Source organism: Psittacula echo (assembly GCF_963264785.1).
Source record: "Psittacula echo genome assembly, chromosome: 15".
NCBI classification, from domain to species: domain Eukaryota; kingdom Metazoa; phylum Chordata; class Aves; order Psittaciformes; family Psittacidae; genus Psittacula; species Psittacula echo.
In genome coordinates, this window is record NC_137751.1 from 5,272,087 (window position 1) to 5,284,411 (window position 12,325).

Consider the following 12,325-nt stretch of genomic DNA (forward strand, 5'->3'; position numbering starts at 1 on the left):
TGGCTTTTACTGGGAATTCTGGCCCCAAATCACTTGGGGACATTTGAACACCTCTATCCAGTGTTTTCTGAGACCAGTGAACACTCTTGCCAAGACTAATCTAGGCAATGCTCACAAGCTGCATCCAAGCAAGCCCTTATTCCAGGCGCAAAGAACATTAAGATGCCCCAGTGGGTATCCCAGAGCAAGACATCTTGCCCTAAAAGGCACAAAGAAGCCTCTCAGTGCACCACAGAGCCAACCCAGTGCAGTCAGACTGTATTTGGCAAAATTAGAACTGCCTGCTTGCAAAAGCTGACACCCACCTGATTCTCCTCCCTTTACTGGCTTTTCTGTCCACTTTCTTCTTTATTTTGCTTCGTAACTTCTGGATGGCCAGCCACTGCCTGGGGAACGCAAAAGGACACTTACACAACTAAAGAGCCACAAGGAAAATGAGCACTAGGTACCATGGGGTCTGAGGCCCTTCCCAGCCCCGCTGCCTATTACATTTACATAAGTGAAAGAGATCAGAACCTCAGGAAAACAAGCGTGAAACTCCAAATGCCTGCGAAGTGGCTTCACTCCACAGACAGGGCATTTAAACAACCTGCCAAAAAAAGGCAGTAACACTGAGAAAGTGCTGTCTGATCCCTGCCTATATTGAGAAGGGAAAGCCCAACTTCTCAGACAGAACTTCATTAAACCAAAGAAGTTTTCAGCAGGGACAAACTTCTACCAGTTATAAATATTTCTTTACAGGAATGAGCATCATTTTACCTGATTTATACAATGAAAACTCGACATCAAGGGAAAAAATCTAGCAAAATCCAATTACTGCAATCTTAATATAATCTTAATTACTGTAATCTATTTTATTGTAAAGTCAGATAAATGTACAATGTAATCACCACTTAAATGTAATTTTGTCTATATCATGTTAAATTATAGGGAAGAGCTTTCCATAATATTCCAGACATACACAAAATAAATTTGACACACTGCACTAAAATTTGGGTAATATTTTACAAGGATAAAAGTTATTTCACCATCACAAAATTTCCTAATGCATTTTCTTCCCCTTCCCATACATATACCCCATAGCACTTTTGCAGTGGAGAGCCCTACTCCAGCCTTCCTTTGCTTTTCTACTTCTCTAAATTGAAGCCCATGGCTATTTAAATGTACCCTGTTCATTAAGAGGTATTTGGAAGATTCTTTTCTAACTATAGAATTTAACAGAAATAAGAGTTTCCCTGCATGGAACTGTATGTACTTCTGCATCCAGGAAACATTCCCTGATACTGTTTTAACTGGATAGTATCTTTTCTTACAGTACGGAGAGAGCATACACAGGAATTGCTTTAACAGAGCTCATGACAGAAGGTTTGCTCCTCTAAAACAATGACAAGTGAAAGCTTGTAATGACAACAGGCCCAATTTCAGCAGCAGGCAGTCGCTTTGTCTAGTTCCTCCTCACTAGGGTCGGTTAAGACAGCCCTCTATGGATCCCATTTGTACTGCATCCAGAAATACCCGATGTCTGGAACAAGCCTTTTACAACTGGAATTATCTTCAGGGGATTGCAGAGAAACCAGGGCACAGCTCAAAGTCTGGCAAACTCGGAGTCATTGTGATCCATAACTCAGGAATCTGTTACAGACGATGACTTTCCTGACTGCTGTCATACTGGTTTAACTATTTGTTATGCAGTGTCTTAAGCCCAGATGATGCTTTCTGCAGTCATTCAAAATGTGACCCTCTACAATGAATGGGACTAGAAACCCACAAGTAGTTCTGGACTGGAATGCAGTGCTGGGGTGAAGCTACTGATGTTACAGAAAACTTGGTACTTACCTGCCCATCGCCACCTGGTCATTGGGGTCCAGTGAAGTGGTTTTACGTTCTATAAATTCTCGAAGGAGCTAGAAGAAAGACAACAATCCCATTGAAAAGCACAGAAAAGACATGTTAATAGCAACAGGCTCACAGGTTTCTCAAAAGACCTGGATGCCTCATTTCTTGAAACATTTCCTCTGCATGAAAAAGCTGATGGCAATGCTAAAAGTTTAGGTTACTGTAGATCATCACCCTCATCCATGACTGCAGCATAACACCAAAGGCCACTACAAAGAGTTTCTGCATATAATTTCAGATGGATATAGGAGTAGTATAGAGTGGAGTCCCTGAGGGCACTGCAAAGCTTCCCCTGGGGCTGTCAGATGGTCCAGCCGTTGGGTAACTGCTAATACCAGGAGCCCAGAGCAAAGTGCACAATCCCACAGAGGGCAAATGGGTGACAAGCTTGGAGGGATGTGAGCAGCTGAGCCTCAGCTTTTGTTTTCAAGGCTGGTGGTGTTCCTTGGGCTTTGGAAGGATAAAACAAACCTAAAAGTTCAAAATCTGTTGTGTATACAACTCTCATGGGCAAGAGATAGAAAGCAGACAGATCTGCAGCAAGACCTCTGCCCCCCACTTTGAGTGGGGAGGGCAGGGGGGAACCAAAACACTTCACCAGACAGAAGTCAAGCACTTCAGGGCAGTAATGCTCACTCCAAGGTACAGCACAGCAAAATAACTTTTACAGCTGGAGCAGGAACACTCAAGCAGACTCTTCTATTTCTTTTCATGTCCTGAGGGTTGGGGTTTGTATTTCTCGCTTCCTGCAGCCAAAGAATATTGTGAACAGTCTTTTTGGATACTTGACCGGTGCTGTATGTTTATCACCACTCATTGTAAATTGTACGTGCTGTGCCTTGGGTATCAGCCAACATATTAACACAGAGAACAGAAATAAACCCTCCAAAACCAAGAGGCACAGATTGCTTTATCGAGGCTGACATTTCACTGACGATGGAAGTTACTGCTGCAGCTCAGAACCCAAACCAGACCCTCCTGCAAACCACAGTCCAGGCAATTCCACATTGATGCTAGAGAAGAAAGGAGGAAAAGTGCTTTTCCTCCACCCTATGCTGCTCCACTGAGCACAGCTGAGGCCAAAAGCTGTCCCAGGCTCATTGCTGCATGAGAAACGCACTGACTCCTGTGGTTTCTGATCACTTAAGTACTACTGAAGTAAGGAAGGGAAAAGGTCTGCACCCCACAGAAGATAAATGCCATAAAGGCAGATGGGTATCATTTTAGGAGACTGTATTTATTATACCTGTCCATATCTTTCCTCTTCTTCATGGCACACATCATATTACCAAAAAAAAGAGGGATTCAATCATAACTAAACACCTGATATGACTCTGTTTCTAGCTGCTTATTTTTTGAGATTCTGACTGCAGCAATTACATTTAAACATCCCAGGAAGAGAGGCCACTGGTTTATTATCACTAGAAAACAGCAAGCTACTTCTCTGCCCTGTTTATCTGACTGATTCCCAACATCTTTCTGGCACACAATCTATCAGTTTATCTCTCCCACTTCATCACAGTCACTCCTGGCAGCTAAATACAAGATCCAAATCCAGTGTTACACAGACATACGACACAGTAAACCTGTGTAACACCGCCACTCTGTAAACAGCTGCCCTTAAGGCTAAGCAGAAATGGGATCTTGGTTCCTAGTCAATATTCTGTCAAAAGCAAGGTGGGAGGGAGGGTTTTAACAGCAGCAAGAAATGGTGCAGCAGGGGTTTAGTGGTTTCTTCCTGTACCAGCAATACAGTGTGTTTAGTGTCCCCTGTTATCTTGCTTCCTTGGCACAATGCACAGCAAACCCCACTGAGTAGTAACAGCAGAGACTAAGGAATGAGAAGACAGCGCACAGACATCCTACGCTCTTAGAGAATGAAGCAGCAAGGCATTTTCAGCAGGACTTGGACCAACCAAATCCAGAGATGGGTAGACTAAGGAGTGCTGCCATGATCTTACAGCTATGGTCACACTGGTTAGAACAAGATGCATTTCAAGGGCAGGTTCCTCACGCTGTACCTGGGAAGGGGGCAGGATCCTTTTGAACAGAATAATTCTCCTTTTGGCATGGCAGTGTTTCCCATCTACTTCTTCCCTTCCCCTCTACTGGTCCTCCTTCCCCTCTACTCTGCCCTGGTGAGACCGCATCTGGAATATTGTGTCCAGTTCTGGTCCCCTCAGTTCAAGAAGGACAGGGACCTGCTGGAGAGAGTCCAGCGCAGGGCGACTAAGATGATTAAGGGAGTGGAGCATCTCCCTTATGAGGAAAGGCTGAGGGAGCTGGGTCTCTATAGTTTGGAGAAGAGGAGACTGCGGGGGGACCTTATTAGTGTATATAAATATATAAAGGGGGAGTGTCACGAGGATGGAGCCAGGCTCTTCTCAGTGGCAAACAATGATAGGACAAGGGGTAATGGGTATAAACTGGAACACAAGAGGTTCCACTTAAACTTGAGAAGAAACTTCTTCTCAGTGAGGGTGACAGAACACTGGAACAGGCTGCCCAGGGAGGTTGTGGAGTCTCCTTCTCTGGAGACATTCAAAACCCGCCTGGACACATTCCTGTGTAACCTTATCTAGGTGTTCCTGCTCTGGCAGGGGGATTGGACTAGATGATCTTTTGAGGTCCCTTCCAATCTCTAACATACTGTGATACTGTGATACTGTGATGATAGATCTGAAGGACAAGGAGCTGACCTGTGTGCTGCTTAGCCGGGATCCCTATTTGCTGAGGGGCATATCCTCTTCTCTGTGCACAGAATTAGAAGGGAAAAGCTTTGTGCAGCAGTAGGAGACTAAGCCCTGCACCCAGTGGTCTTCTCTGCCCTAACCAGGCCACCAGCCCATCAGCCATTAGCTGAGGCAGTTTGGTTGACCTTGGTGCTGACAGTGAACTGTTTCTTCAGGACAGCGTCAATTGCAGGACTGAGGATGCTGCTGGGGAGAGGAGAGGGAGACAAAGAGGATGGGGGTAAATGAAACAAAGCAGGAACAAGAGGGAAATTAGGAAGCAGAAATAAAAGCTGCGAAGCATCTTATTACATCTAAATAGCGTATGTCTTAAAGCTAAAGTTATAAATCATGCTAACAACGGTTACTACCATAAAAGTGGATGTAGCCAGAGGCTACCACTGAAAAAGTCAGTCTAGACCTGCCTCGCTGCCTTTGGTCTTTAAGGATTTGATTAGTTTTTCCACTTTCTAGTTCAGAGTCTTGCATTCAGCCCATGCTCCAGAGCCAGCTCGGGCTCAGGATATAGAGGGAATGATAAATTCATTTACTGAATAAAGCAACACTGTTTTCACAGCACAAGACTTAAAACCCTTCCGAAGTGGTAATATTTCATTAAGCTTGGCGATTCTGGTTAAAATTTATTAGTCAAAACGGAAAACTCTCATCAGACCCCATATATTCCATTAGGAGTGATATATGGTGTCTCCCAATGTCTAATTATTAACTAGGAAGTGTAAGTAAATCACTATCAGCATTAAGCCCTGATGTGTGAAGACAAGAGTTTGAGTTAGGCAATTTCAGCATCAAAAGGCTTTGATTTGAAACGTATCCTTTTTTGCTTTCTCCTCTGCACATCTTTCCTGAACTTCAAAAGCCTTAAGCTTAGTTTCTCATGTAAGCAAGCACAACTGCCTACTACTGCAATGAAGTGCAACCACATCCAGCAGCCTGCAGCTCAACCCTAAGCTGCTCCTACCAACAGCTGGAAACAGGAGGACAAACTATGCGCAGAGCAGACAATGGTAAGCAGAAGAAAGTTGTTAATGTAAGTTGATTTGTCTTTGGAAAGAAGTGCCAATGACAAGAGTGCCCCTGCACACGCATTTCTGAACTCAACAAAGCTTTGCTGTTAAACCCAACCCAACCAGACTCCAAAACCAGGGACTACCAACCACATGAGCAAAGGAAAGCACACAGAGATTGTGTGGTTTGTCAAGGACCACAAGCCATGTTTGAGGAGGGCCGGGAGCAGATGAGAACTGACTCTGTCTTCTGTGTCCTGAGCATGTGAGAGAGCTTTAAATCTGCACCACTAGCAGAGAGCAAGGCAATGCTCCCACAAAACATGTCCAAAGGTGAGAGCTCCAGCAGTGGTTAGTGCTCACCCACCTTTGCTGACACCAAAGGCACTGTTAAATTGACACTAGAGCCCATGATGGGTGCATTTCTAAAGAATTCACCTTAAAAGGACTCCCTGTCTCTGCTGGTTAAAGAGATGCACACAAAGTACATTGTACAAAATTACAGAGATTTAGAAATGCCATCAGGGTGTTGTTCAAGGGTAATAGAGATTCATTTCTCATTTTAGAGGTCAATTTTCATCTCAGAGGTTAGGTCTCATTTTCATGCACTATCTATCAGTGTTTCTAATACTACAGTTGCTGACCTTTCTGATTTGCAGACCCCTAAGAATTTCCACTTGAGACAAAGAGCTAAATACAGCTGAAATAAGCCTGGTGACAAAAGGCTCCCTCTTCTTAGACCTTACAGATCAATTCAGATTAAAACCTCACAAAAGTTCATCTATAGTATATCACAGGAAACAGTCGAGTTTACAAAGCTTAGGAATACAATCAGAGCAAAAGGAATGCTTTGATGTTATTCAGATCTTCAGAAAAGCCAGGAAAGGTACAGGTCATTCCTGCTACAGTGCATCAAAGGCAACTGCTCTGCCTTGGAAGTGGCACTGCTGCCTTTGAACTCACCAGCTCAGGTATGAGAAGAGGTGAGCTGCACAACAGAGGAGTCAAAACAAGGCCCATCAGGCTCCCTGTGCTGATAGTCTTATCAAACAAGGGTCTGACAATGTTCATGTTAAAGCAACTGCGTAGAACAACAGACAAGCAGAACCTCTTATGGCTTCTGCCATCTTGGTCACTTGCTAAAGCAGCAGAATCAAAGATTCGACTACTTGTGGATTATGAAACAATGAGAAAAGTGGGAGAAAGGCAGACTTCAGCTGCTTACCTTTAACAGAACACTCTGTCACCCCTTGGCTAAAAAAAACCTCTCTTTATTAGTGAGGACTCTAAAGTATTGGTCAATTGCTTCTGTGGACTTCTCCAGCTGAATGTGTTTGTTACTAGTGACAGTAAACAATTACTACAGTGCGAAGGTCTACTAATGGCATTCCACTATCTTTTAACACAGAATCCTTCAGAAGCTCAGACAAATTACCTTCATCCTGCTTCATAAAGCCACAACATGACACGTCACACACTGAAGAAATGTGCTGTTGTTAAATCATCTTTTAAAACAGGTTTAAAAAGGAGGTCTTTTTTAACAAAATCACTGTAGGAAACAGCAAGGGAAAAGATAAGCACAACTTGTTGAGTCCAAGAAGGAAGACTACAAACCCCAAATGCTTTTCCTCTTTCCTGAACAGAAAGTTGGCAAAGCTGTGTTTTAGCAGTATAATTTCAGTACTTTTGTTTGTTTGTTTCTCCTTTAGCCTTTGGAGAGATCCAGGGTTCCCTCTTTGTTCTATTTATACACTATACAACTAGTTAAACCAGCATCAATTACAACAAGGTGCTATAGCCCAGGACTCACCCAGCACACATTTTACACCATGTCCTGCCCCAATGTAGAAACAAGCTGTTTCTTCTCCTCTCCCAAGCTCTCACCCCGCAGGATCATAATACAATTTGGATTTCCAGCAACACCAGAGAAAACTCAGACTGCAGCTCAAATATTATCTTTAGGTCTCCTTGAACCACTTTCTGCCATTATTTATAATGTAAAAACCAGAAATATGAGATGAAACCACTGGACAGTCTCCTTTTAGAAAGCATTTTCTCAAAGTTGAGTTTTGTACAGAATAGGCATTGCGTATTCTGTATTTTCTCATAACCCATTAAGAGAAGTTTCAAATCAAGCTTTAAAACGTGTTATTAACCATCTACCCAGCCATTTGAAAGATACATGCCTGTGATAAGAGTATTGTATTGCCATTAACCTGTGGGATGGTTCGAGACATCTCTTCTTCACACAAAACTCTAAATGCATCTCATTAAAGCCACGAGATCAACTGTCCATATTAATCACTCACCAGTTTAATTAAGGTAAACCAGCTTGTCAGAAAGCCACTCTTCTCTCTATTCCTCACCATTATCGACTTTTAATAGTTCACTGCATTAGTAATTACTTGTTTAGGGCATTTTCAAATACCTGAGAGAGGAAAGCACAGTTTGTGGCCCAGAAACTGCTTGAGGCCAACTCTTGCTCAGGACACAAGTTAAAATTTATCCCCTCAGGTGACGTTTTCTAAAATGCCACACTGTGTTTTAGACACAAGTACAACTCAGAAGAGAAACAAACTGAGCTAGAAGCATCTTAACAAGAGATTCAGGGTTGCAAGCTTGTGGTTACTCCGATTATAGCAGGCAGTTGGGATGCTAAGCTAGGAAAAAGGAAGTTAGTGAGATTTCTTGCTCACTTGTAAAAATCATGCCTGTCACACACTGTGCAAGAGTGGGCAGGAACACACACTGCCACTTCACAACAGCAAAGCTACGAGTCCTACAATTAAACAACATTTTCTCCAGGATTAACGCCTTCCCTAAGTAATGAGGGTATAGATAAGGAAGAGAAAAAACCTCTTCTTGCTATTGATGCTCACCTTGGGAGCAAACCCAAGCTCACTGCAACATATGACAACCCTGCCTGGCAAACTGCTGCCATCCCTCTGAAGTCTTCAGCGTTTCCTTGAACATTCCCCAGCTTGCTTTCAACTCAGCTGCTGAAGTTGTGGTGATCACAGACAACACTGGTGATTGTGGGCTGTTACAAAATGCAGTGACATACAACATACCCAAAATTAGGGAGAGGAGGGAGTAGGAGAGCAGAGGAAAAAAGGGATTATGTATATTCCTAACTCTTAGGCATACCTGCTGCCATCAGTGATGAACATTTGCTCTGGGAAGAGCTGCTACCAGTGGAACGCTTAGCATATGAACATTAACCTAATTCCTGTTGGGAATAAACCAATTTCCACTCTCTCCTTTACTAGAGGAGTATTTCAACCTAATAATAAAATCTCCACTGTAGCATGTCAGACCAGCAGCTCTCTGGTAGCAGGCTGGAATTTTAAGTCTTAATGCTGCAATATCAGCTGTAATGAATTCTACATAAACATGACTTGTAAAACTAAAAAGCCTTTTTCTTCCCTTAAAACCATGTATGAAGGAGAGTTTAAAAGGAAAGGAAACAGAGTCGAGCCTCTCACTGCTGGCAGGAATGAGGATCCGCTGACACAGTTTCACTAGTCCCAGCCAGTGCAACCCAGGTGACAGTATTTCCCCTGCATTATTCAGCTCAGCTTCACATTACTATTTACCATGGGCCACCACAATAAAAATTATAACTGCTTATAAAACAAGTGAAAAAGATGAGAAAAGGCAAAATGGGATGAACAGACACAACAGAGTTAAACTGTGAATTGCCATAAAATTCCACCAGCCCCACACAGTGAATTCCATTGAATACCAAGACCTGGACAAGAAAATCGGTTTTCCACAGGAAAAACAGATTCATTAAAGAGCTTTTTTTATGATAATCTGTAACAAAATGGTGAAGCTGCTTATTCCATTATTGGTAACTTGTGCACATTCATCAGCTCGCCTTCATTTTTACTTGATTTCCCATTGAAATATACAGGAGTTGGTTTCCAATGTCCTCCTTTATCTAGATGCTTGCTAAACCCTAAGCAGTATTCAAAATAAACTGATCATTATCAAACGTTACTTAGAAAAAGGAAAGTGATACTAAAAAAACTCTGGATCTAAATGCAAATACAAGATAAAAAGCACCCACTGAAGTGTATACGTACACTCTGCAATGAGCATAATGCACAGAGGTCAGAGCTCCTGAGCAACGTCATCTCCAGCAACCAGAGACGTTGCTACTGATTACTCCTAAAAAAACAGGTCCCTTTCAGTGTTTTATATCTGTACATCCACACACACAAAAGTGCTCCCCCAGTTATGACCCATCTGAGAGAAAACACACTCACTGCATTGTCAGCGCTCTATTGTAACGCACTCTACCCTCTCTGGGTGCAATGTCCAGCTTCAGTTTAGCACCCTGACAAATAAAAGAAAGCCCTTTATGAAACCAATTTAATTGGGAGGTGACAGGAAACATACAGCAGTTTTCTTTAGCTTTATCATTGAATTGGCTTCAGCTCCAATCTCTGCCAAATCCCACTCAACAGAAGACATTAACCAGGTCAGTGGCACAGGTGCCACATGCTGTCTGGCAAGGAGCTGGCATCCCCATTACTTGCACACAATGAAGCAGCAATCTTTACAGATCATCTCTCCCAAAAGGCATCTTGGGGATGGGAGGAGAGAAAAACAGTGGAAGAGAAGGGAGGGTGGGATATAAAAAAACCCCAACAAGCAAGAAAGGAAAATGAATGTGTCGCTGCCTCGCGGCTCAGCAGATGTCTGTGCGTGATGTACGAGGCTCAGATAAGCTGTCGTTGCCCGCTGCCAAAGACTGTAAGTGATTAAAGCCTCCACCAGCCTAAGCACCATATTTAGAGTCCATGGGGTGTTGAAGGTTGCACCCATTCCTTGCTGTGCTGCCAGATGTTGTTGGCTGGTCCTGCTCCTAGTCGCTGTGCACGGGAGGCAGCAGTTGGTACAGCAAGGAATGCAATCTGGCACGCTTCCGGAGGTGCCGTACACTAAACCAGTGTCACCCATCCTTCACCTCTGCCGAATGCTGAAACAACTCCAATTTGCTGCCACTTCCCTCTTGGGAAATGGCCAAGATACAGTTGTGCCTGGCAGCCCCATTTGTTTTACTCAGGTGATTCTCTTCCCTCAATGACCTCTATTAGTTTAAGTTTTAATTTAGATTAACCTCAGCACCCCAATTAACCAGTGAGGGGAAAAGCTAAGCTGGGACTACTCATATTTCTGAAATCACGATGCATCGAAGTTAAAGTTATTAGAAGGAAAGATGGGCCATTCATCTATTGCTGCTTTTCTTTTACAAATTTAACATTTCATGGCCAATAAGCACCTCCTCTGCACAGGTCCACAGACAGTCAATCTCAGCTATTTCTCCTTGACCACTTCACAGTTTTGTTAAACAAACTTCATTTATTCAGTGTTCTTATGGTGGCCCCCAAAGCTGTCCTTCTGGTCCACTTGGACCCCAAATTCCACCTCAGTGTTATCTCCCTCCTTACAGATCTGGCCTCTTCAACCACTGCTGCCCACAAGACAGGCACCCAGAGCCTTCAGAGATGAACCCAACACCTTCACCTGCCCAAGAGATGCTCCTCAATTCACAGCAGTGCCCGCAGAGATGCTCCCACAGTAAATACAGAGCCTGCAGAAGAGCTGGCTTGAAACAAGAGTCCTGGCTCTCAGGCAGGCTGCCTTGAGTATATTCCTCACAAACATTGTCCTAATTCTGCACTAGGTGAGATCTACTGCAAATATTCTTGGACAGCAGGGTTGGAAGTGTGTTGAAAACCTTGTTGGAATGGAAAAAACTGACAGCATTAGAGTTCCCTGTATTTCCTTTCTGTAAAACACAGGTAAGAATTAGCAATTTAATAAATCTTTAATTCACCTTTAGTCCTGGCTCTGTACATGAAACCCCACATTTCAGAACTATCCAAATGCTTCTGGTTAAATCAGTTACCAGAGCACAGGCACGTGGCAGCAGCTCTCTTCCACTGCCCTAACACTTTCCCAGCCACTCTAATGCTATTCAGATCAGAAAATTCAGCCTTTCTAATGTGATAATGGTACTTGTTTAGTCCTGAAGTTAAAGCTCTCTGTGGATCATCAGAATACAACTGGGTTTTGTGCAGTGAGGAAGGACTTACAGAGAATCAGACTCCTCAATATATGGCCATTTCCGTATTGCAGAAGCTGGCACTCTCATTTCTTAAATGAAGCACAAACACGAGGTTTCCCTAAGCTGCAGCCTCCATGCACTGGGTGCACATTCCTTGTTTCTAGGAATTTCGCAAATAAAAAGAGTAACTGGCCTAAATCCAAGCTGGCACAATACCAAGAAAAGTCCTAGAGAAGCCTTGCAACTTCTTCATTCAGTAGGTAGATGATTTAGGTTGAGTTGAGAGTAACTCAGGTGCTCTAGACTCATTTTTCATAATGGGACTCTACCCACAGAGAACAGTCACCTTTAGAGACTTCAGTCATTTTTCTCTGGTATAGCAACATTCACCAGCAAGAACATAGATAGACCTTATCCTGTGGCCCTGACTCACTCAAGTACAGCAGTAAGTTTCCATCCAAATTGCAACCTTAAGCTCACGCAGCCCTATATCAAAAGTTGTGTGAGGTCCTCTGAGGTATCTACAGAGATTTCAGGTATTAAAAGAGTAACTGAGTTTCACTGGTAAGAGATATGTAGAGCACATTAGCTCT

The 12,325-nt window shown here is 43.2% G+C and overlaps 1 protein-coding gene across 13 annotated transcripts in view; it reads right to left on the minus strand.

Annotated features, from left to right (window-relative positions):
* AATF (apoptosis antagonizing transcription factor) overlaps positions 1–12,325 on the minus strand; it is a 54,085-nt gene that overhangs the window by 22,864 nt on the left and 18,896 nt on the right. For 12 of the 13 annotated variants that reach the window (XM_080630180.1, XM_080630177.1, XM_080630188.1 and 9 more), the window contains exons 9-10: positions 1,837–1,904; positions 306–386 (exon numbers count right to left, since the gene is read on the minus strand). In XM_080630180.1, the coding sequence (XP_080486306.1) occupies positions 306–386; positions 1,837–1,904 (149 nt within the window). The remainder of the gene's footprint in view (positions 1–305; positions 387–1,836; positions 1,905–12,325) is intronic. The other variant, XM_080630179.1, reaches the window with a different exon arrangement.